At 52.5% G+C, this 25,425-nt stretch overlaps 1 protein-coding gene across 1 annotated transcript in view; it reads left to right on the forward strand.

Moving 5' to 3' along the window:
* Nucleotides 1–13,221: 13,221 nt before the first annotated feature.
* LOC116817645 (CUGBP Elav-like family member 3-A) overlaps nt 13,222–25,425 on the forward strand; it is a 47,050-nt gene continuing 34,846 nt past the window's right edge. The window contains 2 exon segments of the mRNA XM_075071115.1: nt 13,222–13,973; nt 25,096–25,178. Coding sequence (XP_074927216.1) covers nt 13,829–13,973; nt 25,096–25,178 — 228 coding nt within the window. The 5' untranslated portion in view covers nt 13,222–13,828.

A 25,425-nucleotide genomic window follows, 5' to 3' on the forward strand; every position in this document is an offset into this window, starting at 1 on the left:
CTATTTATTGTGTGTATTGTGGTAGCCTCAGCCAGCTGCGGGCTTTATTTCTTCTGTGTATTATGGTAGTATCTGCAGGCACTGACCAAGATCAGGGCTCCACTGTGCCGGGTGCTGCCCAGACACAGAGTGACCGAGATCAGGCCTCGTTGCACCAGGAGCTGTCCAGACACAGCGTGACAGAGATTGGGACCTATCATGCTGGGTGCTGCCCAGACACAGAGTAACCAAGATCAGGCCCTGTGGCGCCGGGCGCTGCCCAGACACAGAGTAACTGAGATCAGGGCCCCGTTGTGCCAGGCACTGCTTCGACACAGAGTGACCGAGTTTGGGGCCCTGTCATGCTGGGTGCTGCCCAGACACAGAGTAACCGAGATCAGGGCCCTGTCATGCCGGGTGCTGGCCAGACACAGAGTAACCGAGATCAGGGCCCTGTCGTGCCGGGTGCTGCCCAGACACAGAGTAACCGAGATCAGGGCCCTGTCATGCCGGGTGCTGGCCAGACAGAGAGTTACCGAGATCAGGGCCCTGTAGTGCTGGGTGCTGCACAGATACAGAGTAAGAGATTGTCCCTGCCCCCGAGAGCTCACAGTCTTAGAGGTCTGTCTTCACTGCAAAGTTTACACAGGTGCTGTCCCTAACCCCATCCCATCCACACACGCAACCCTCTCACCCAAGCCTGGTGGCACTTTAAAATCAAGGCCTTGGTCACAGGCCCATTTTGTACAAAATCATAGCAAGACCCAGCCCCTGCCCCAAACAGTGCCCAATCTACATGGGCAAGCCACAGCCCCCCTACCCTCTGGTGAAACTGACAAGTGGGCAGGGCCAAGGGCAGGGCTAACAAAGAATTGAGAGTTTTCACAGGGCCCCTCCCTTGCTGCAGTTCTCAACCCATAGGGCTGTAATTCCAGCTGGCCCCCTCTCTAGCCCTTACCCACGTGCTCTGTGGGTCACACTACTACAGGGCAGTTTCTAGGAGGGCCAGTATAGTAAAGTGGTCATCAATGGGTTACCTGGATTACTCGGAGTATTATGGGCTGGAGCCATGTCCCATCCCTCCCTTGTGTCTGCCACTCCCGGTAGCTGAATAAAGCAGCATATGTCCCTTTACAAAACTGGGACTAAGGAAAGCCATAAGAACAGCAACTTTGGGGGACATGGAGGCATTTTAATGCAGACGGCGAGGAGTGGCAAGCAAGACAAGTTGAAAGACAAGTGCACCTGTGCCATTGGCACGGCTTAAAAGACTACCCGAGTACTGCTCACTTGCGATCGTCCTCGAGCAGCTGTGGCAGGTTATGCTGGCGTGCGAGAGAATTCTAGGGTGGTTGCTGACAGCCAGGGACTTATCCTGATGATAATGGTATGGAGGGGTGGGGTGTATTGGTAGGTGTGTGACGGTAACACCCAGAGGCTCGACTCAGCTCAGGGCCCCATTGTGCCAGGCACTGCACAGACAGACACCGAGAGACAGTCCCTTCCCTGTCTGAATAAAGCTTGCTGGCTTGCAAGGTTAAGGCGAGACGTTTGTGTTACTTGCAGCAGAAGGGCGGGGAGATTTACTCTAGGGATTCGATTTGGCGTTCGTTTTGGGGGAGATGCAGTTCTGCGTTCAGTTTCCATCCATCAAAGAGCGAGACACCCAAAGGCACACGGAGCAGAATAACACCCAGTGAATTTAATTTCCGAGGTAATGGGCTGAGAATCTCGTTTGTATTCTGGACAGAGCGCCAGGACAGGCAAATGGATTTCGCGCGGTTTGGGGAAGGAAGTTCTGAGCACAGGACATGGTGACATTTTACTGATAGTTTTGTTAATCGTGCAGAGTGTGCTGAGGCAAGATGAACTTTGGGAAAATAAACGGGCTAAATCCTAATAAAACTTCCTGCCTCCAGTCCTGTGCCCACTCAGTGTTGGAACAGGAGGGACTGGGGATCAGGACTCCTGGGTTCTCTTCTTGGCGGTGGGTGGGAGTGTGGCCTCGTGGTTATAGAAGAGGACTGGGACTCAGGATTCCTGGGTTCTGTTGCTAACTAGCTGTTGGGGGCTAGTGGTTAAAACAGGGAGACTGAGAGTCAGGACTCCTGGGTTCTGTTCTGCCGGCTGAGCTGGGGCAAGTCTCTGAGGCCAATGTTTCTGAAGGCTTGGGCCCGCATAAGCAGCTGTTTGGATGCCCTGCAGGTTTCCAGAACCGGTTGCTATGTTGTATCCACGCTGTCTAAGCACCCAGTGGCTTGGCCCCTCCAGAGGGCAGAACGCGATCTGGGAAATGGGTGCCCAAACAGCATGAGCCCTGGGAGCTCCAATGACACTAAGCCAAGGGGCCGCTGCTGAGGGAGTGCCCCCCCCATTAAAGAGAAGGTCCCTGGAGTGAACCCTCTTCCACACCTCTGTGAGGCGGGTGGGGAGCATTGCCAGGATTAGACTGAGGGGAGGTGGTGGAAAGAGCTGGCTCTCTCACAGCCAGGGACCAGGGAGGGGTCAGTGAGCCTGGGAGGGCCGCCCTTGGGATCAGCTGCCTTCCCATTGGGATGGGGGGTCCCCACCCCTGCAGGGGAAACATCCCCAAGGATACAGTCTTGAGACACAGAGGGCATCCGGGTGTCTGAGATGCCAAGACGGGACTGAATCACCAGTGTCAGGCCAGGGAGAGGTTATGACACCACTGCCAGCTCCCCACTGCATGGGGTCACGTCTTCCAGTTAGCAGGGTTTCCCCGACACCTGCCCCAACCACCCGTGCCCATCCCCAGCATGGCCACTCTCCACTGGCATCTGCAAAGGGCCCTAGAGTAGCTAGGCCTCATTAGCATATGCGAAGTGATCATTTGCATAGGATACTATGCGCCTAGTATATATTTCCCCTCTGGCTGGAGCCCCCTGGAAATGTGCCAGGGCGCTCTGGAAAATCCCTGGTTGCTCAGGCATCTTGGGGTACCCAGCTCCCACCTCATCCGCTAGATGGGGATGCCCAATAGCAGTTAGTCTCTACCCTGAGCCTGGCCTTGAATCCCATTTGGTGCATTCATGACCCCGGGGAGGGTGATGTTCCTTGTCCCTCTCTGTGCCCCCGCCTGCAGAGGAACATTACAGCCCTGCCTAGGCAGCTCCTGCCTGCAGCTCTGGAGGGCCGTGGGTGGGTCATCACATGATACTAACCCCCATTCCCAGAGAGTGGGATCCCTAGGGGCTCCCCACAAGCCTGGGGCTCAGGAACCACTTTTGAGTAGGGCTTGTGCTTGAGAACATGGGGGACGGCAGCGAGGGGAACCCCAAGCCTGGGTGAGGAGCTGGGGCTGGGGGTTACCAAAGCTAGTGATGTCCTGGGGCCTGAGTAGGGGTGGCCCCGGGGCTAGGACACATAACACCAGGACTTGCTGGGTGCTCTTGGATGAGTCTTTGTCCCTGTCTGGGCCTCAGTTCCCCATCTGGGTAACAGCCCCTGCTTTGCCTGGCTTGTCTGTTCAGACAGGGAGCTCTCTGGGGCAGGGACTGTGTGTGTCGGTGCAGAGCCTGGCACAGCGGAGCCTTGACCTCCATTGATGCCCCAGCATTGCACTGATACACCTAATGAAATAGGGGGTGGAGAAGAAATTGGGATCTAACGTCCTGCACTGAGACTGTGCTGGGACCCTGGATTTCCATAACTCGGAGATCCAAACTCATGGGTGTGACCTCCCTGGCTTCTAGCTGGCAGGGAATTTGACATCCCTTTCAGCATCCCAGGGTTTGCTGCAAATGCTAGGCCTGTCTCTGATGGATGGGGAAGGGTCCTCAAAGCGGCTGGTTTTAACTTTATGGGGCTGGAGGACAAGGCAGAGCTGGCTGGACCAAATCCATGGGGAAACCCCAATGGGTTTCGTTCAAGCCCAGAAGCCTGCAAAGACCCGACAGGGTCAGCGTGGGATTGTCTAGTCTCCAGGACTCTCTCTGGGCTGCCTTGAAATGACTCGAGCAACGTAGCTTCCCCCACTGGCTTTGCCAACCTCCAGAAATAGCAGCAGCAGATGCATCTTGGGAGACATGGGGTTTCGGTGCAGGTAGCCAGCTGGTGCTAAAGTGACTTATCAGTGAGACAGAGGCGAGACTCTGGGACGCTTCGTCCTGGCCTTGGGTGGCTGTTCAGTGTTACCAGGGTAGCTAATGTCAGTAGAGAACGAAAGAACCTACATGTATATATTTGTGTGTGTGTGTGATTGAAAGGGATAGCCAGCTCCTGGCGTTTGCAGGCTCTGTCTGAAAAATGCTTTGGGATCTCAGGCCAGTATTTTCAAGCTCGGTGCCAAAAGCCAGCCCGTGTTTAGGCCCCTGGGTTCATGGCCTAATTTTCTGCCTCATGTGGCTCTCCTGGGAGTTAACAGGAATAGCTGGGCTGGGCCCCTTACTGTGCGGCTCCGGGTGGGACAGCGGGGGGCTACCTTTAGACGCCCATGGTTGAAAATGTTGGCTAGGTTTATCAATATCAGGACAGGATCATTATCCATGTGCGGCCTTGACTGGAGAAGGACAAAAGATGGTCCTATGGCTAATGCCCTGGGCTAGGACTCAGGGGATCTGGGTTCACTCCCTGGCTCTGGTACTGACCTCCTGTCATTTAAGCACATATGGGGTCAGCCCAATGGTCTATCTGACCCAGTGTCCTGTCTCTGACTGTGGCCGGTACCAAAGGGAGTGAACAGAACAGGAGGCACTAATGGAGTGAGCCACCCTGTCTTTCCCGCTTCTGGTGGTTTAGGGTCATCCCAGAGGATGGAGTTGCCTCCCTGACTGCCTTGGCTCATGGCCATTAATGGACTGATCCTCCAGGAAGTTATCCTGTTCTTTTTTTAATGCAGTTATACCCTTGGCCATCACAGCCTCCCTTGGCAGTGAGTTCCACAGGTTAACTGCATTGTGTGCAAAAGTACTTCCTCTTGTTTGCATTAAACCTGCTGCCTGTTAACATCATTGGGTGAACCCTGGTTCTTGGCTTGCAGGAAAAGGTAAATAGCACTTCATCTGTTGGTACCTCTGTTCCTCCGCTGTACAAGGACAATCATTCCGCTTGCCTGTTAAGACTGTGAGTTCTTTGGGGCAGGGACTGTCTCGCTCTGTGTCTGTGCAGCGCCTGGCCTGAGGGGGCCCTTGATCTTGGCCACGCTGTGTCTGTGAAGGGACCGGCATAACGGGGGGGGCTGATCGCTAGGCAATGCTGTAATACAAATATTAGCAAAGAGTATCACACCTCATTGTGCTTCCGTTCCCACTCCTGGAAAATCCAGGTGCTGATACTTACCCTTGGGTCAGTAACTTATAGTGTGCTTTGAATCTGCAGAGGGGCATTTACATGGACAGTAATCTCATTGTTATTTTATTCTGTGTTTTCTTTGGAATCCTTTGGCTTGGGGACATGCCTGCAATTTATTATTCCTTGGCAAAAATATCTGGAGTCTCAGCTCTTTGGGGGCAGGGCCTGTCTTTGTACAGCGCCTAGCGCCATGGCTTGCTGGTCAGTGCCTGGGGCTCTGAGATGCTACCACAATGCAGTATGCAGCTTATTAGCTAGAGTGATTCATGTGAGTAATAAATACAATTCCCCGCAGGATGTTGCAGGGCAAAGTCCTTTTCAAAAAGCTCTCTCAAGGTCGTTATTAGGGCCAGATCCCCAGCTGGTGTAAATCAGCAAAGTCCATGGGCTCCAAGCAGACAAGTTGGCCCATTTTTGTTTTTTTTTATTGATGTCTTTCAATGGAAATGTTCAGGGGAAAGTGAAAAATATGTTCAGTGCATTAAAAAAATCATAAATCAAGTCTTTTTTTGTTTTTTTGCACTGCTGCCCTCCCTCTGGGGGTCCAGTCTTAACACACAAGGCTCTGACTTGATCTGGGGCCTGAGCTTTCTTAGCTAAGGGCCTGTAGTGCCCCCGTAGCACCTCCTTGTGGTAGGGTGCAATGCTGCAAGGGGTCCTTGTCTCTGGCGCCTCCTGCCAGCTGACTGCCTGTCACCCCGTTTTCCATAGCTTGGCCCTCTGGCCAAATCACATAAAGTTGAGTCCCCTTCTATGGTAACAAAAAGTGCAACTGAAAGCCCAAATCAAACACTCAAACTAAGAGTTTTGCTGCCCTCTTGGGTGCCACTGAAGTCATCTGCTTCCTGGCCTTGGGGAGCCTCTCGTATCTTTCTTCTTCTGAAGCAGAATTCCCCCACTGCCAGCTTCGTGTCAGGGCCCCCAAAGACCAGGGAGCTCCCATCTCAGGGCCCTAACATGCTCCCTGGGGGGGTCTCCTTCCTGTAGCTAACTCCATTGCACCTAGCTGGGACTACGCCTTTCCCCTCGGTGGCTAGATCATGGGCAAGGCTGAGGGGTAACTGCCAGGCAGTGCCCTGCTTAAAGGGCCGGCCTGCCCAATCCTTTTGCAGTCAGGATTATCATTATTTATGTTGCAATAACCGAGGGGTCCCCAACGTGGTGCCCACAGGCACTATGGCGCCCGCAGGGGCATCTAAATGCATCCTCGTCCTGTCCAGCAGTTGAGCATCTGCCGAAATTCGGTGACATTTCAGCAGCGATGCCTCTGGATGACGCCACTTGCCGCCGATATGCTGCGTCATCCAGAGGCGTTGCTGCCAAATTTTGGTGGCATTTCGGCGGATGCTCAGCTGCCACCACGGTCGTTCATCTGGCGCCTGCCAGACAAAAATGTTGGGGACCACTGCAATAACCCCTGGAGGCCAGCGCTGAGATCAGGAGCCGTGCGTGTACAGGGAGAGACATTCCCGCACCCCGCCGAGTCTACAGTCTGAATACACCAGGCTGACAAAGGAAGGATGACGATTTCTGCTTTACAGCTGTCAGATCAAGTGATTTGCCCAAGATCACCCAGGAAGTCTGTGGCACGGGGAAGAATTGATTCCCCAGTCTCCTGACCCCCAGTCCAACATCTTACCCCCTAGTCCATCCTTCCTCTGGCAGCCTAGTGCAGAATGAAGCAAATGGTACTGCCACAGGCCCTGTTATTGACAGCAGTGGGAGGTGGAGGCGGCCTGTAAGAAAAGCTTTCTCTTTATGTGTTTCTGTACCCCTCCCCCCACCAGCACCTGCCTTATCCTTGGGTGGAAAGTTTAAGGGGATTAAACATGACCTCACAACAAGCACGGGAGTGTGGGTGATCAGTCTGCAATTTATACCTACTGCCTGTTCAGACACTGCGCATGCACACACACACACACACACACAATGATCCCCAGAACCCCCCCTCCAGCCCCATCACCATGCCCCCTCCAGCCCCTTTCTCCTGTCTGGCGAAAGAAGCCGAGATCTCTTAATAAAAAGTCCGAATGAAGGCCAAACGGCATCTCGTCAGTGGCCATAAGAAATGACGCCCCTAGGAAGCGTAACATCCACATCACTCTGGCCCATTCCTCCAGCTCTGGATCCAGAAACTGGCCAGCCAGGGGCAGGAGACACTGCCGATGATCCTGTGTGCAGAGCAAGGCAGAGGCTTCTTTCCCTCCAGGAAAGCCAGGGCTCCATGATCAGAATTCGATAAAGGATATTAGCCAGAATAGTCTCCTCCCACAGCTTAGCCACCCACTTCCCCTCCCCGGCTGTCAGACCAGCCCAAAGCAAAAGCCAATTTCCGCTCTCCGCAGCTACATCTTTCTGCCTCCGGGCCTAAGGAAAAAAATAATACTCACAACCCTCTCCTGCCTCTTCGGGGCAAGCCCATTGTCTCTGATTAAAGAAAAGGGGTGGGGGGAATCTGGCAAAGGAAAATGGCCTGATTTCAAAACCCTTGGGAAAATTGCAACAGCAAAACAGTTCTTTGAAAGCCAAATGAAATATGAAGGGTAACGCTCCCATGCACGGCCTGTAAGGTTTCTCCTCCTCAGCTGCAAAAACGGGGCTGGGGAGGTGGCACAAATGTTGCCTCCGCTTTGTGTTTGATACATGGCCTGTCCCACAAAGCATTTAAAAGATGACAATTGGGTTTCTGAAGACAGCAGCAGGGGTTAAGGGACTAGCCAGCTGTGGGTTGCTTCCAGGATTACTCCTGAGGGAATTCTGGGCCAAACAATTAAAAATTCTGCGCACAATATTTTAAAATTCTGCAAAATTCTGCACATTTTATTTGTCAAATAAATGTGGAGGCTCCAGCATGGCATTGTGGAGCAGAGGCCACTGACTGCACAGAGGTGGGAGATCACTGTGAAGCTCCCTCCAGGACACAGACTCAGCGGTGAGGCTGCACCCAACCCTGACACAGCGCAAGGATTGGACCTGCCCCAGAAACAGCCCAGGGCCCTGCCCATCCATGCCAGGTGCACCAGGTGTGGGCAGGCAGGCTCAGCAAGGCAGGATCCAAGTGTGGAGGGGCTTAGTGTGGGGGGGATTCAGGTGGGGGTTGAGAGAGTTCTGTGTGGGGCATCTGGGTGCGGGTGGTCCAGTGGGGGATCCGGGTGTGGGGAAGATCTGGATGCACAGGGGCTTGTTGGGGGTTCTGGGTGCAACAGTAATGGGACTGTGAATGGGAGGTCCAGGTGGTTGGGGCTCAGGAGAGAGGTCTGGATGTGGGGGGAATAGAGCTTGGCAGGGGGGTCTGGGTGCGGGTGGCTCATTGGGGTGGTCCATGGGGCAGGGGGAATGGGGTTCATTGGGAGGGGGCTCTGAGTGTGGAGGAGTGAGGCTGAGCGGGAGGGTCTGGGCATGAGGAGGTCTGGATGCATGGGGCTTGGGCGGATAGGGGAGCAGCTCCCGGTATGGGGATCCCTTCCTGTGCAGCTGAGGAGTGATGGGTGGAGGAAGTGGGTGGGGGGGAGTTTGCAGAGCTTCCTACGGTTGGGCGAGAAATCTAGGGGTGGGTCTGACCGGGCCCTGGATCCCATGCAGGGGAACAGGAAGTCCCATCCTCTCCAGCCCACTGGGACTAACAGATGAGCCTAACACAAGGGTAGGAGCCACTAGCCAGGTCCTCTCCAGTCCTGCCCTCTACTCCACAGTGATTTACTTCTCTGCTGGCTGCCCTGGGCACCCAAAACATACTGCTGGGGAGGGTCGCATGACTGCTCTTCTGGCTTCCCTTTGCTTCCCTGTCAGAGAGTCACTTTTCTGTGGGGAAGCAAAGAAATCTGAGGGGGACATAAATTCTGCACACGTGCAGCGGGGCAGAATTCCCCCAGGAGTTCAAGATAAATGGATATGTGTATATATGTATAAATGCACGTAGACAGGTAGATAGAGGGTGTATATTAGGATGGAGGTAGGGATGGCTAGGTGAAGGTGTATGGGGATAGAGGGATGGCTAGGTGGGTGTTGGGGGGATGGCTAGGTGGGTGTCGGGGGAGGGATGGCTAGGTGTGTGGGGGGATAAATGGCTAGGTGGGGGTGTATGGGGATGAAAGGAGGGCTAGATGGGTGTTAGGGGTGGGGGAAGGGATGGTTAGGTGGATGGGGGCGGGAATGGTTAGGTGGGGGTGGAGCTGGCTTATCTGATGTCACTCCGTGTATATAAACTGAAAACTTTGACCCATTAAAATAAAAGATCTGGGGTATTTTGGGCTGGTTGGTTACTTGCTTTGGTTTCCGAAGGGCCCGTTCTTTTTATTTTTAGCAACCAGTGAGGGGGGGCTGCAGCCCCAGATCATTTCTCTGAAACCCACTTCCCACAGCTGCCAGCTCCCAGCAGTGCGTCTCTCCGTCTCTGTTACTCTGATTTGATTAGGATTTAAATCGCTCATGTGTGTGTGTTTGTGTGTGTGTGTCTACGTGCATGTAGCTGTATATCTGTGTGTGTGTGTGTAAATCTCCTTTATATGTGTATTGCCATGTATATGTATCACTGTGTATCTATGAAAAGGTGCATATCTGTGTGTACCTTTGTGTGTGTGTGTATGTTGCTGTGTGTGTGGATATCTCCTTTATATGTGTGTGTTGTGCTGCGTGCATCTCTAGGTGTGTATTCATGTGTGTGTAAGTGTGCTGTCATATCTGTGTGTGTATCTGTGTGTGTTGCTGTGTGTATCTCCTCTGGGTGTGTATATTTATGTGTGTATCTGTATGTGCACATCTATGTGTGTTGTTGTGCATGCATCTCTCTGTGAGTATCTCTCTGTGTGTATACATGTGTTGTGCATTGTCATGTGTTGTGCATTGTCATGTGCATGTGTGTGTACATCTGTGTGTGTGTTGCTGTGTGTATCTCCTCTGTGTGTGTGTTGCTCTGCATGTGTGTGTGTGCGCATGCATGCATCTCCTCTGGTGTGTGTGTATCTGTGTGTGTTGCTGCATGTATCTCGTGTGTGTGTGTGTGTGTGTGTGCATGTATCTCCTCTGGGTGTATATATTTTTGTGTGTTGCTGAATGTATCGTGTGTGTTGCTGAGTGTATCGCGTATGTGTGTGTGCGTGTATCTCCTCTGGGTGTGTATGTTTGTGTGTGTATCTGTGTGTGTTGCTGAGTGTATCTAGTGTGTGTGTGTGTGTGCTGCTGAGTGTATCGCGTATGTGTGTGTGCGTGTATCTCCTCTGGGTGTGTATGTTTGTGTGTGTATCTGTGTGTGTTGCTGAGTGCATCTAGTGTGTGCGTGTGTGTGTTGCTCTGTGTGTGTGTGCGTGTATCTCCTCCGGGTGTGTGTGTCTGTGTGTGTGTGGATCTGTGGTCTCAGGGGCAGCCAAGCCGGGGGTCCGGCCCGGCTGTCCCGGGCGATCCCGGGTCCCGGCCCCGCTCGGCCCGGCTGGCTCCATGGAGGCCCAGCTGGGCTTCAGCACCGCGGACAGCTCCACGAACAAGGGGCAGTGCCCAGGGACCGGCTTAGGGACCCTCGCCAAATTCCCAGCCCGGCTGCTCCGTGCTTGTGGCTCTCCCGAGGCAGCGTCGCCTAGTGCTCAGAGCAGAGCTGGGCGTGGGGGCTGCAGGCTTTTCTCTGCCACTGGGGAAGTGTTGTCCAGTGGTTGGAGCAGGGCACAGGGACTCAAGATCCCTAGATTTTGTAACTGGCATGGAGGGTGAGGTATTTATGGCAGGGGAGCAGACATCTGGACTCCTGGGTTCTCTCCCAGCTTGGGTAGATCCAGCAGCCCAAGCAAGGGACTGGATGTCAGAACTCCTGGGTTCTCTCCCAACTCCCAAGTGTGGCCTTGACTCAGTTTCCATTTCTGTCAAACTGGGTTAACGAGACCTACCTCTGTACCGAGCCCCACGTCCTTGTGGCCTGTGGATGGATGGTGTTATGTAAATACAAAATGGTACAGTGGTGACGCTTTAGCAGAGTGATGCTTAGAACTGTGTCCTGTGCTGCACCCCCTCCACCCCCAAGCCCCAGCAGGTGGCGTTCGCTTTGATAAATGGTTTAAATAATAATAAAATAGATGTTTCTACTAATTTCTCAACCCATTTTTGTGCAGATTATCCCCCAAACTAAAAAGGCATCGACTTCCGTATACCAACTTCCTACCTTGGTCGGCCTCATCTCATTTTCTTCTGTGATCCACCCTTAGTTTCCTGCATTACAGCAGTGCCATACTACCGAAAAGCAGGTGCTGGTTCTGGGATACGTAGCCAAAATCTCCTCTTCCTGTAATATACAGCAAGCTGCTGATGCTCCCCACCCCAGAGGTGGTTGCATTTCACTAGTGCTATGAGTAGAATGATGAGGCAATTCAAAACAAAAGAGGCTTGAGAGATGTAAACCTGTGTATTGTATTATATTATATTGTGTTACATATATTCATGCAAATACATGCACACAAAATACACAGACACATGACACTGATGTGACCATGGCTGGAATTCTGTGCCTAGTGCCGATGTTCAGAATTCAGGAAGGATGTTGATAAAATTGCAGAGGGGTCAGAGAAGAAACAGGATTGGAAAAATCTGCCTTATAGTGAGCAACTCAAAGAGCTCCATCTATTTAGCTTCACAAAGAGAAAGTTAAGGGATTATTTGATCACAGTCCATAAGTATCTATGTGGGGGACAGAAATTTGATAATAACGGGCTTTTCAGTCCATCCAACAAAGGTCTAACCAGATCCAATGGCTGGAAGTTGAAGCAAGACTAATTCAGATTAGAAATAAGATGCACATTTTTAATTAACCCTTGGGACAATTTATCAATTGGGCTGGTGGATTCTCCTGGCAATTTTTAAATAGAGGATGGATCTTTTTTCTAGAAGACTTGCTCTATTTCAAACAGGTATTTATTCAGGGCAGTTCTCTGGCTTGTGCGATGCAGGAGGTGACACTAGATAACCCCAGTGGCAGGGAACTGTGGCAAATGGGAGCTGCAGGGGCAGCCTGTGGACGGGGCAGTGCGCAGAGCCACCTGGCTGCACCTCCACGTAGGATCCGTAGTGGGGACATGCCGCTTCCAGGAGCTGCTTGAGGTAAGCACTGCCCAGAGTCTGACCCCCTCCTGCACCCCAACCCCCTGCCCCAGCCTGGAGACTCCTCCCACTCCCTGAACTCATTTCTGGCCCCACCCCAGAACCTGCACCCCCAGCCAGATCCCTTATCCCCTCCTGCACCCCAACCCCAATTTTGTGAGCATTCATGGGCCACCATACAATTTCCATACCCAGATGTGGCCCTCAGGCCAAAAGATTTGTCCACCCCTGATCTAGGAATAGATAGAGAAGCCAAGATTTTCAAATGAGACCCAGCATTATGGGGGCCTCTATTACTGGCTTATGCTTGAGACTCCTTAAGGAGATTGGAGCCCCTGAACGTCCAGATCCTTTCAGGGGGGTCTCCGCTTGAGCAGCCCCAGTATTGTGGCACCCAAAACCACTCATCACTTGTGAAAGCCATGGCCTGTATATGCTCATTCATGTACTTGTGCACGCCTAATAAACCCAAACTAGAATATCTGTGGGGGTGTTCTGTGCTGTGTGATCTGATCTTATATGGTGCCGTATTTCCTTATATGGACCATCTATGGCTTCTCAGGAAGTGCTCCTTAGAAGACCAGCACAAGCAGTGCTGGTAGCAAGCTGGGGGTCTCTATTTTTCTGTCCAGGCTTGCATTTATTTGTATCAATTGGCCTGAGCCTGTCGTTTTCTGTGGCACTGAACCTCCCTGCCAGCCTGCCTGCGTCTCTCCCGGGGCTGGGAGTTTGCTCCCAGCCCCTAAATCTGACATCATTATGTGTCAGGGAAGGAGGGCGGGCTGGAGAGGAGGTTTTTGTTGGTAAAGAAAAGATTTGAATCAGAGCTCAAGATCCATTAAAGGGAGAAATCCAGCAAAAGCAGCTGAAATCCAGCTTGGAAAAGGGGTGGGGGAAAAGGAGGAGAAAGAAATGAATCGATAATTTTTTTTTTTAAACAACCACCAACAACCACCCAAGAATTTAAACTGGTCTCAACCTCTTCAAGGAAAGTTAATCAATAAACTAATTAACTGCTTTGCAAGCTCTGTAATTAATAGATCAAAAGTATTAGCACCAGGGCTCTGAAAGAGCTCAGACCAACACCTTGCTTCCAAGGAGGCGGAATTGCAAGATTCTTTAGAGTTGATTTTTTTATTATTATGATTATTTAATATTTTTTGCACCAAAAAAAATCGGGATTTTTTATTTTTTTTTAAAGGCTAAAAAAAATCAGAAACAACAAGGCGGCGACAGGGAGGAATTTCCCACCTCCCTAAAAAAAAAACCACATTTTTTTTTACAGATTTGGGGAATCCTGGTTGAAGCATCCAGAGCCACCAACTAGCCTCTGCTCCCTTTGTTTGGTTCGCTGCTGGGTAGTGTTGGGACCATAGTTAGGGCAGGGATTGTGTTCTTGCTTCTTCCGCTGGGGCCGGGTAGGCGATTCGAAGCTCGCCCCCAGATTTGCCCCTTTGGACCAATGAAGGAACCCGATGCCATTAAACTTTTCATCGGGCAGATCCCACGGAATTTGGAGGAGAAGGATTTGAAGCCCATCTTCGAGCAATTTGGGAAGATCTACGAGTTGACAGTGATTAAGGATAAATATACAGGCATGCACAAAGGTAAGTGAGCCAGGCCCGGGCCGCTAGAACAATAAAGAAGATCCCAACAATGAGATGTGGGGGAGGGAGAAAACTGGCTATGAAATGACAAAGCAAGAGCAGCCCAAGGAAAAAGGAGTCTTGGGGATGTCGGGGGAGATCAGATCAGCTGTGGCCAGGAGGGCAGAGAAAGTGGGGGCCGTGTGAAACAGCCATGCATATTAAAATGTCAGGGCTTCGGGGGGTGGGGGCCATTCAACAATAAGCTGTTTGCTGCGAGAATGAGATGGTAACAGATGGCAGGAGGTACAATCAGATGACAGGCATCATGGATAGAGGCCGGGGGTTGGATGTGCAGTGGGTTTAAGGAGTCGGGTTGGAGGGGGGGAAGGGACAGTTCTCCTCCACCCCCCTCTGACTCCAGTAGGGTAGCTTTGAACTGGGGAGAGTCAGGCCCTGTGTGGGTGGGAGTGGGTTGTGACCCCATTTCTTTCTGCCCCTGGACACCTTTGAGTCTCCTTTAGCACAGGGATTGAGTTATCATCTGAGTCCCAAACCTAGTGAATATTTGCCACGGGTGTAACTCTGGGCCCAGGGAAGCAGAGGTAAAACTTTCGAGGTTCTGATCCCAAATACCCAGGCTGGGCTTTGACAGTTCCCTCATGATTCCTTTCCTCCTATATAAACAGAGGGTCTGGCCCCCCACCCGCCCCCTCCTCGTGATCTTGCCGAATGGCATATCCTTCGCTCCTGCTAAAGGAGGCCTGTCTTCAGCCTGAGGCCTCTAGGTCAGAGCTAAATTTGTCTCTGCTGGTTCATTTCTTGTCTTCTTTTTTAAACACACTTCTCTGTATCAGGGAGGGAGCAAACTGGTCTTTAAAAAGCAGAAGGGGGGCTGCAGATCAGCATCTGGAGTAGGTCCCAGGGAAAATTAAACAAGGGCTCTGGCCAATTTCTTAATTCAAAGTAAAGTTAAGAATGGCATTGCTGAAAAATCCTGCTCTGGGAATATTGCTGAAAACAAAAGAGAAGGTAGGGCAGGGTTTGCTAAGGAGGCAATTCGCATAAGATCATTTTCTAGAATTTGATAACATTCCACTTTTTACAAGCCTGGAATGAAAGCAATTGCGGAAACCCGGCTTTGTTGGAAGGTATTTTGAGCTGGATTGAGGGATTCAGCCTTAGGGATGGAGGCTGGCTGGCAAAGGTTAGTCACAGTGTAATGTTTGATGGTTCGCTGTTTCAGGGCAGATTTCAAGCAATGACAAAAAGAGAGGGGATCAAAGTGTAGGAAAACGGGATTTATTTTACTCCTTTGTAAATCAAGTACATTGGCTGATATTTTTGTAAACTGAGGTGAGAAAGATCCAGCATGAGTGTAAAGCAGGGTAACCTCGCTGACTTCACTAGATGCTATGCCCATTCAGCTCAGCTGAGAATCTGGCCCTTAGCATATTTCTATAGCTGGTACATGTGGAAAACATCAACAATAACAACCAGGCTCTGACTTCAGAGCTGACTCTTGGGTCTTCTATGGGTTTAAAACTTCAGTTCTAACCCTGAGAGTGAGAGTGGTTAAAGGACTGAAGGCAGGAAGGTTTGAACGTTACAAACAAACCACAGATAAACAATCGCTCGGTTTTTTGCTAAACCAAGCTGGTCCCCTTAGGTGCGATGAATTATTTTATCAAATACAAATGCAAATGATTTACGTGCAAGCCACAAAGCAGAGAATGCTCCAGGACAAGAGTTTTGTGCTTAAAAACCAGCCAAACCTCCTTACGTAACAACAATGTTTAAATTATTCAAGGTGTGAAAGTAGCTTCCATTTCCATGCAGTCCCAGCGGGGGAAGATGTAGCAGGGTGGAACCGGGCTAATGTGACACAAATTCAGCGTTGGTTGTTTTCCCTGGCTCGCCAGCGTGAGTGAAACCTGGGGTGGGGGGGCTGAGATACACCGCTGGGGTTGGCCAAGCTGACAAATTCAGGGAATCAAAATGGAGCGTCTTTGGGAGGAGAAGGAGCCAATGCAATATATGAAGAGTTTCTGACTCCAATCCCCAGCACCCAGAGGAGCCCCTATGGACTGGATCAGTAGTTCTCAACCAGGAGTACTCAGAGCTCTTCCCGGGGGTGGGGGAGTACATCAACTCGTCTAGACATTTGCCTAGTTTTACAACAGGCGACATAAAAAGTCCAATTAGTACCAGCTAAAATTTCATGCAGACAGTGACTCGTTTATACTGCTCTGTATTCTCGACCCTGAAATGTAAGTACCGTATTTATATTCCACTTGCTTTATTTTAGAATTCTATGGTAAAAATGAGAAAGTCAGCCATTGTTGGGTGCTAGCGGGGCTGTGATATGCCTGTATTTTTATGCCTGTTTTTGTAAGCAAGCCATTTTTAAGTGAGGTGAAACATGGGGGTACGTGAGACAAATCAGACCCCGGAACCGGGTACAGTTGCCTGCAAAGGTTGAGAGCCACGGGACTAGACCCTTCTTTGTTTCTCTAGCAATGACAGCGCTAGGTGCTTTGGGATGAAAGCAGAAAGTCCATGTCTCCACAGAGTTTACGCCAGCTAAGGCCCAGTCCACCTAACCAAGTGTAGCACTTCCTGAGGCGAGCAGTGCCAGGGAAGCCCAGGGGCTAGCCAGCACTGCACCAGCTAGTCAGGAGTTTGCAGGATCAAAATAATGATAGTCCGGGCGGTTGGGAAGCTTTGCTGTAACCCCAGCTGCTGGGCTGGGCTGAGGTTTTGTTGTCCGCGTACATTGAAATGGCTGGGGAAGGGAAGAGAGAAATCCTGCTTTCCAGCGGCAGTGGAATCTGATCCAGGTGGCCCAGCTGAAGCCGTTTTGAGTCGGAACGATAAATGCATTTGATTATTATTTTTTTAATGACCGTGTTTTGGTACCGTTCCCACTCTGGATGGAGCGTAGGATAAACCCGGATTCATGCTCTGGGATTCGGCTGCCATTGTTGCTGGGAGGAAGTTAGCTCAGGAGGTAAGGCAGAAGGGATCCTCCTTGGCTAGGCCCTGGCAGATCTGCCCTGAGCAGCCCCTGGCTGAAGATACCGTTGTGTGCTGGGGCGCCCAGAGTCCTGTACAGGGCCAGGCTGGGGTCGTTACTGCGGGATAACGAGGTGTGATGCCCTTTTCCCCTGAACAATCAAGCCTGAGTAGAGAGGGTTTTACCCTCTGCTTGGTCACACTTGTCAAATCAGGGGCCTGGCCCTTTCTCCCTGGCACGGAGCCATGCCACGGGGCAAGCTCTCCCAGTCCCACACCTCTGGGGGCTCCCATGTAGGAAGGTGATGCGGGCTCTGCACACTCTGCGCCATCTGGCCAGGGCAGGATTGCCCCCCACCCCGCAGAGTTATGTCTCCACAAGGGGCAACACTGACCAGCAGCCTGGGAGATGGCCACCACCCCTTCCCTGTGCAACCCCTTAATGACCTTCCCCAGGGCAGGACGCACCCAGCCATGGGGCCCAGTCACAGAACTGGTGGCTTCGTGGCACTGTGTGCTCACTGTTGGGCCTGCCCAAGCCCCTAGCTCGACTAGGGCCCAGGTCTTGGGCCAGGCCTGGAGCCCGGGGATGGATTTCTCTTGGCTCTGTGTACCCTGGCCCCAGGGGGGGCAGAGGGGCTGGCAGACCCTGGAACCCAGCTCTGGAATCAGGGGCGGGACAGCCTGCCCCACGTGGGATCCAGGTGTAAATGGCTTGGCAGGTGTTCCACGCGCTCCCACACAGGATAAGAGTCTGCTATTGCTACCTGCCAGGGAGCTTCTTTCTGTTCCAGCAGTGGAGGCAGGGCCTTGTTGGTTCTGGCAGCCTCTGGGTTCAGCCCCCGCATGGTGACCCCTAGGCAATTTGCCCTGTCCCAAGGAGGTTTCTAGTGGGTTGTTAGCAAGACAGAGGCAGGCTTCTGTGGTCCCTGGGCTGGGATACCTCCCTGGGCTAGCCAGTGCAGGAGGAGGGCTCCACAGGACAGCAGTCCCGGGGGCATAGGGGGAGGGAGAATGGCCTTGGGGCTTAGGCAGCAGCGCTGGGATTTAAGAGGTCTGGCTGCAATGTCTGGCTCTGCCTCCTTGGCCAAGGAACGGGCTGCTGCATCCTGAGTCAATCCTTCCTCCAGGAGCCACCCACCGATCTCAGAGGGGTGACTTTGGCTGAAGGCATGAGTCGAGGGATTAGGATCCAGCCCTTACTCACTCTGTGCCTCAGTTTCCCCATCCGTTCAAGGGGGATATGGCTTCCCTATAAGGGGGTGGGTGTAAGACTGGATCCAGGGTGGTCTGGGAAGGGCTATGGGGAGGGGAGACTGGGGATCAGATGTCTACAGCTGGGGAGCACAAGCAGGGGAATGGAGCAACACCCGCGCACCCCGGTTCCACCCTGGAGCAGGGGAGACTGGTGTATTGGCAGGGTCAGCTCCTCAGCTGGTGTGCTCAAGCGTGCAAGGTGATAAGGGGGCAGTGCTGGTGCCACCTCAGCTGATGATCGGCCCCTGCCATGTGCCTGGCTTCCACCAGGAGCGGCTGCGAGAGAACCAGCTCCTCTGGCTGCTGGCAATGGGGCACCTCCAGGAGGGCCGGCTGGAGCCAAACTGCTTTTCCACCTCACTGCCCTCTGCAGCGCTCTTGCTGGCAGGGACCGACGATTACTCTCTAGCTAGGAAGAAAAAGAGGGTATTTTGTTCATGAATATTTTACAGAGCCGATCTCCCCAGGCCCTGCCCAAGTGCCATATGCAGCTTGAGTCAAGGCCACTCACATGAGTGCCTGGCACACGCTCCTGCATCGTGACCCGCACGCTCATCGTTTGCTCTGAGCTCACTAGCAGCTCGTTCAGGGAGAGACTGAGCTGATGGGGGGAGTGAGAAGAAAGAAGGGAGGTGGCTCTTATAAAAAGAGGGAGTGGAGTCTAGTGGTTACAGCAGGGGACTGGGAGTCAGGGTGCCTGGGTTCTATTCTTGGATCTGTGGGGACATCTAGAGCAGAGGACTGGGAATCAGGACTCTTGGGTTCTGTTCTCAGCCCAGCAGCTTTTGCCCAGCATGACTTTGGGCAAGTCAGGTCCCTTTCTGTGCCTCGGTTTCCCCTTCTGTCACGCGAGGATGAGACGAACACCATATGGGTGGGTGAATTAATTCATGTTCCCCAAATGGCTTGCAGTCCCGGGTCAAAGGGCCGGATTTCCGAGCGACCCTCTCCCGCAGACTTTCAGAAGAGCTCGGTTGGGGCGTCTAAGCAGCGGGCCAGACTGTCACAAGAGCAAAACTGAGCATAGCAGTGGAAACAACTGACTGCTGAGCACCCTGGGGAAACCGGCCCTGATTTAGGTGTCCTAGTAACCTGACCCAGCCCACCCAGGCCTGTAGTGTCTTCGGGGAGGATTCAGACCAGAGCTACAGGAATAACCCAGGGTCTGGAACCCCCGCCAGCGGGAGAGACTGGAGAAGCTCAGGCTATGGAGTTATCCAAGAGAAGGTGAAGGGGGAGGCGTGATCAGGATCTAGGTGGTTTTTAGAGTAGGTGGCTCTTTAATCTAGCACCAAAAGGTCACCCCAAAGGGAGCGGCTGGCAGGTGAAGCCAGACCAACAGCCTAGAAATAAGGTACACGTGCTTAGCAGGGAGGGTGATTAACCACTGGGACAGCTCATCTTGGGATGAGGTGGCTTCTCCCTCAAGGGAAGGCTTTTAACTCAAGACCGGCTGGCTGTCTAAAAGCCAAGCTGTAGCTCGACCAGAAGTTATGGGCTTGATCCCAGAGATGCTGGAGGAGGCTCTTTGACTGGAGATCCGACCAGCTGTCCTAATGGCCCCTGCCTTAAAATCTCAGACTCTGGGTTATGCCCGAGCGATTGGAAAACCTGGGGTTTGTTTAGTAACGTCCAGCCTCCTCCTTTGCTGTGCCTTTGTGGCGACTCACGCTCGCTGGGCGGGGTAGATATTTTTAGCTTTCTTTTTTTTCCCTTTTATTGCCAGTTGAAAATGTTAAATGGATCAAGCCGGGATGGAAAGGAGAGAGAGAGAGAGAGAGAGAGAGAGAGTGTGTGTGTGGGTTGGAGAAAGCCGTGTTATTGCCGAGTGAGTTGAACCAGTAGTCAGGGATGACAAGGCCCATTAGCCCACCTGTTGCTGTTCTTCGTTTCTATTCCAGCCCTGCTCAGGGGCCTCAATCAAGATTCCCCTATGCTAGGAGCTGTAGGTAAAAGCGGGCAGGCCCTGTCCTTAGGGGCTCGCAGCCCCAGGGCAGGACTGCTGCTTGCAGAACGCGCTGCAGAATGCATGGCTGTCTGAGCTGCGGCATGGCTGGTGCACGGCACAGTCCCAGTGGGACAGGCTCAGACACGGAACCTTGTCTACACCAGGGCAGCGCCGGGGCAAGCTTTTCCTTGCTGCTATGTCACTAAGTCCCGCAGAGGGGACATTTGGGGGGCTGAGGTGGGATTAGCCCATTCTATCCTTGCTGCCACTGCTGGGGCTGCTGCCTCGGGGCCAGAAAGTGACAGCTGCAGAGGAGGGTTTGTGCTGCAGATGCCTGCTATCCTCAGGAACTGGGCTGAGTCCTGCCAGACTCGTTGCATGCAAGCCACCTGATTCTGACAACTGTCAGCGCTTCCTCTGTCCTCCCACCCTCACCCCGGCTTGGGCTGCAGATGGTAACTGACGGGGTGTGCCCTGGATCTGCTGCCCTATTCCCAGAACCCAGCCAGGTCTCTACCCAGCCCATCACAGGCCTGGAAGTTCCCCTCCACCCTGGACACAGTCTTCCCTGCCTTCCAGGAGCTGAGAGGGTTTATCAGAGTTGGATATAATGCAGGATGCCCTGTTCTCCTTTGAGAGGGGGATTTCATTGCTCTACCTGCTAGGGGTTCCTGCTGCATCTCTCCTTGGTGGGAACCATGCTTCTCTGGAGGCTGTGCAGATGAGTGGTTAAAACAGAGGGCTCGGGGAGTCAGATCTCTGGGGTTCCACTGTCCCACCTCTGGAAAGGAAGTGGGGTTTAGTGGTTAAAGCAGGGGGAGAGCTGGGTACTGTTTCCAGCCCTTCTACTGACTCACTTTAGTTTTCTTTGCTGTGTAAACAAACATCTTGACGCTTCAGGGCAAGTCATGTCCCAGCTCTGTGCCTCAGTTTCCCCTCCCTCCCCCCATGAAAAAGGTCAGCACTGCAGGGGCTTGGGAGGATGCAGGCGTACTGAATGCTATGATATCAACAGGAAGAAGAGGCTAGCACAGGGATTCCCAGGAGGGTCTGGGGCTTGCAACCCCTGCCCCACACATCAGCAAGGGGGAGGTGTGCACAGGTGCCGGATTACCCTCATGTCTGCAAGGTGGGTCTGAGAACAGCCATCCCAGATTTCCACTTATTAGGTCTGTCCCAACTGCGCCACGCGCTGTGAGAATCAGGTAGACAGCCAGGCGGGCACTGACATTAATATCCTGCTTGGAGGCGCTAGGACAAAGGGCTAGGTTGGATTGTTGTATCGCTGGAGGCTGCACTGGAGAGGGAGGGCTGTTGGGGGTGAGGCTGCGATATGGGCTGAAGGGGGGGGCCTTGGGCTGATCCTATTTTAATCTCCCCAGTCCTGATTTGCCAGGCCGCAGCCCTGCTCTCAGTTAAATCAAGAGTGACTCCAGTGCGCTTCTGATCCACCCAGAGGGACGTCACTGGACTCAGTGGCACCTGGGCCAGACTCTGAGCTCAGTTCTGGTGTAAATCCAGAGCGACTCCACTAAAGTCAGCGGCGTGGGTCCTTACGCCAGTGGTGTGACTCCAGATTCACAACCGTTGCATCTCAGAGTAGAATTTGCTTTGGAACTCTGGCGTTTGCTGCTTTCCACTGAAGCCCCGGTCAATGGCAGGAGACCGGCGATGCCCACGGTGATCCCTGTCTGCCCAAAACATAGGCTCAGCCTCTGAGGCCGCCTTGGGCTTTTGGTTCCATCGGGGGTTAAATCAACCATGAAGCTGTCTCTGTTTATGTCCTGGGGGGGCCACAAGGCCCTGTGATTCTGATGCTGTGGGACTGGAGGGGGCTGAGTTTGTTGATAGCAGTCAACTAGTTTTCCATTGACAAGTAGAATGGCCCACAGCTCTGGTAGGCGCAGAGAAGCCAGGGTAATTATAGAACGTGATGGGCCAGCAGTCAGGGTGAGACCCTAGCCTGGCCTCTCTACAATGTTGCAGACTCCCTGGGTGAGCTTGGGCAAGTTACATGGCCTCACTGTGCCTCAGTTTTCCCATCTGTACAATGGAGATAAGAGCCCTGCCCTGGCTCACTGTAAGAATAAGTATGGTAAAGATTGTGAGATGCCCACACATTAAGGCTGATGGAGCCTGGCACAATCATTCAGTCCCCTGGGCCCACAGTTTCTGAGCCCCTGGTCGTGTTCCTGGCAGGGAACCCAGAGAGAGAAATGGCCGAGTTTTCAGCGAGACTCAGCACCCACAGCCGGGGACAGCTTTTCAAAATGGCTGAGCGGACTGGGCCCTTGGGGGCAAGTGTTAGCTCCTTTTCTGTTTTCTGTCCAGCGCCTAGCGCCAGGGGGTCATGGCCCAGAACCGGGGCTACTAGACGCTGGGACGATGCCAAGAACCAAGCATCACCTTCCCAAGTTAGGAGCTGCTAGCTGCTGAGCACTTTGGGCAACTGGAGCCCTTCAAGTGAGCCAAGCGCTTGGAAGACTGGCCTCAGTTGGTCGTCCCGACACCATCAAATCTGGCCTAGCGTGACTTGCTCCAGGTCACTTTGTAAGTCTGTGGCAGAACTCGAAAGTGAGGCCAGATGCTTTGAGTCCTGGATCAGCAGCTTAACGTCAACCCTGCTATCCAAATGCTCACAGCTCGCTTTCCCCAACCTCGACCCACCTCGTCCATGGGAGTGAGGCACCTCAATGTCTTTGGGGTTCTGGGTGCTGTGGTCAGCAGCAGTATTGCGACCCTGAGCCGGCAAAATGCGTGAGTCGGACCTCAAGAAGTCAAGAGATCAGCTTAAAAATCAGGAGATTTGTTTGGAAAATGATAAATGTGGGGGCTTGGTTGCAGATGATGCAAAACTACTTGAGACAGTTAAGGCCAAAGCAGACTACGGAGCGTTACAAAGGATCTCACGAAACTGGGTGACTGGGCAACAAAATGGCAGAAGAAATTCAATGTTGATAAATGCAAAGTAATGCACAGTGGTAAACATAATCCCAAGTCTGCATACGAAATGATGGGGTCTGAATTAGCTGTTACTGCTCAGAGTCATTGTGGATAGTTCTCTGAAACCATCCACCCAATGTGCAGCAGCAGTCCAAAAAGTGAACAGAAAGTTGGGAATCATTAGGAAAGGGATAGATAATAGGACAGAAAATACCATGTTGCCTCTCTATAAATCCCTGATAAACCCACATCTTGAATACTGTGTGCAGATGTGGTCGCCCCATCTCAAAAAAAATATATTGGAAAAGGTTCAGAAAAGGGCAACAAAAATTGTGAGGGGTATGGAACGGCTTCCGTATGAGGAGAGAGTAATAAGAATGGGCCTTTTCAGCTTGGAAAAGTGACAGCTAAGGGGGGATATGACAGAGGTCTATAAAATCATGACTGGTGTGGAGAAAGTAAATAAGGAAGTGTTATTTACTCCTTCTCAGAACACAAGAACTAGGGGCCACCCAATGAAATTAATAGGCAACAGGTTTAAAACAAACAAAAGGAAGTATTTCTTCACACAACACACAGTCAATCTGTGGAACTCCTTGCCAGAGGATGTTGTGAAGGCCAAGACAGGGTTCAGAAAAGAACTAGATAAGTTCATGGCCATTAGCTAGGATGGCCAGGGATGGTGTCCCTAGTCTGTGTTTGCCAGAAGCTGGGAATGGGTGACAGGATCTCTGGATGATCACCTGTTCTGTTCTTTCCCTCTGGTGCACCTGGCATTGGCCCCTGTTGGAAGCCAGGATACTGAGCTAGATGAACCATTGGTCTGACACAGTATGACTATTCTTATGTTCTTTGTCTCCTGGTTCTTCAGATGCCCCCGGCTCACATTTTCAAGTTACCCGCTGTAACCAGGAGAGCTAGAAACTTACAGGGATTTTTGTTTTAAATGAAAGCTAAGATTCTCCTTTAGTCACATGAATCCAGGAGCTGGGCCTTTGAGGAAGAACATCCACTACTGCGATAGCAGCTGCAGTAGGGTGGAGAGCAGAAGTCAGGGTGTTCTCTGTTGTGAAATAAGGATAAAAATGGACAGCAGAAGGGTGGTGATTGGGAAAATGTGCTATGTAAACTCCATAGGGAAGAGGCTGTCTTTCATTTCAAGGCACCCAAGGAGGGTTCCCCAGGCTCTCTAGTATTCATGTCCATTGCTTACTGCGCTCTGATGGGCCCCCGACATTGCTCTTTTCCCCTTGTCCCTTTCAGTTGCTTCCTCCATCAGCCCCTTGCTCTGTAGCTCTTGGGTCAGAATCATCTGCAGTTCAAGTAGCAGCCCCAGCAAGTCCAGGCCCCAATGCGCCAGGGGCTGTACAAACAGAGTGGGAACCCACCCCTGCCCCAGAGAGCTTGCAATCAAAACAGACAAAACACGTTTTAGCCCCTTTGTGCATATTGCAGCTCAGAGAGACAAAGGCCCAGATCCTCAAAGGGAATTAGGCACCTAACTCCCATGGATACCAATGGGAGTTAGGCACTAATTCCCTTTGTGGATCTGGCCCGAAGCAACTTGCCCAGGGGCATGCAGGAGTCAGTGGCAGAGCTGGGAACTGATAATGTCAGCCTAGTGGCTTATTCCCTTTCTTTCACCCTTCCCTTCCAACCCCCCTGGGAAAATCCCCTTCCCCCTCCCCAGGCAGATGCACTGTATTGAGCCAATCCAAAGGAGGAGACATGGGGCTGGTATGGGCCTTGCCAGCCTCGCTCTCACATTAGCGCTTGGCTCAGTTCCAGCCCCCCATCTCCAAGCCTGGGAAGCTGGGTTCACGGTTCCCCCTTTGGCTCGAGGAGCCTGGCACCACCTAACTACTGTCCCTTTGTCCCAGGAGCCCTTTAAAGTGGGGGGGATTGGGGCGATCCATCGTGTTGGGAGGCAGGGATCCGAGGCGCCCATGACCCTTCCTCTCTGCTTTCTCTCTCCTGCAGGATGTGCGTTCCTGACCTACTGTGCTCGGGAATCGGCCCTCAAGGCACAGAGTGCGCTGCATGAGCAGAAAACACTCCCAGGGGTGAGTCCTTGCAGGGCGATAAAGGAGGGCGGGGTGGGGGGAGGGAGTCAGACAGGGGAGTCTCTGTTATCTCTGGCTACAGCTGCCCAAACGTCAGCAAACCTCCAGCGCTGGTTTTATTGTGTGTGTCATGACCCCCCCCTCACCCGTACACCCCCAGTTCGTTAGCATTTGCGATAACCAGATGGCCCTCTCCATAAAATCTCCTCGGTGAGCTCCCAGCACGCGCCTGATATGGGTTTGATTG

This window comes from Chelonoidis abingdonii, chromosome 11, assembly GCF_003597395.2.
Source record: "Chelonoidis abingdonii isolate Lonesome George chromosome 11, CheloAbing_2.0, whole genome shotgun sequence".
NCBI lineage: Eukaryota > Metazoa > Chordata > Testudines > Testudinidae > Chelonoidis > Chelonoidis abingdonii.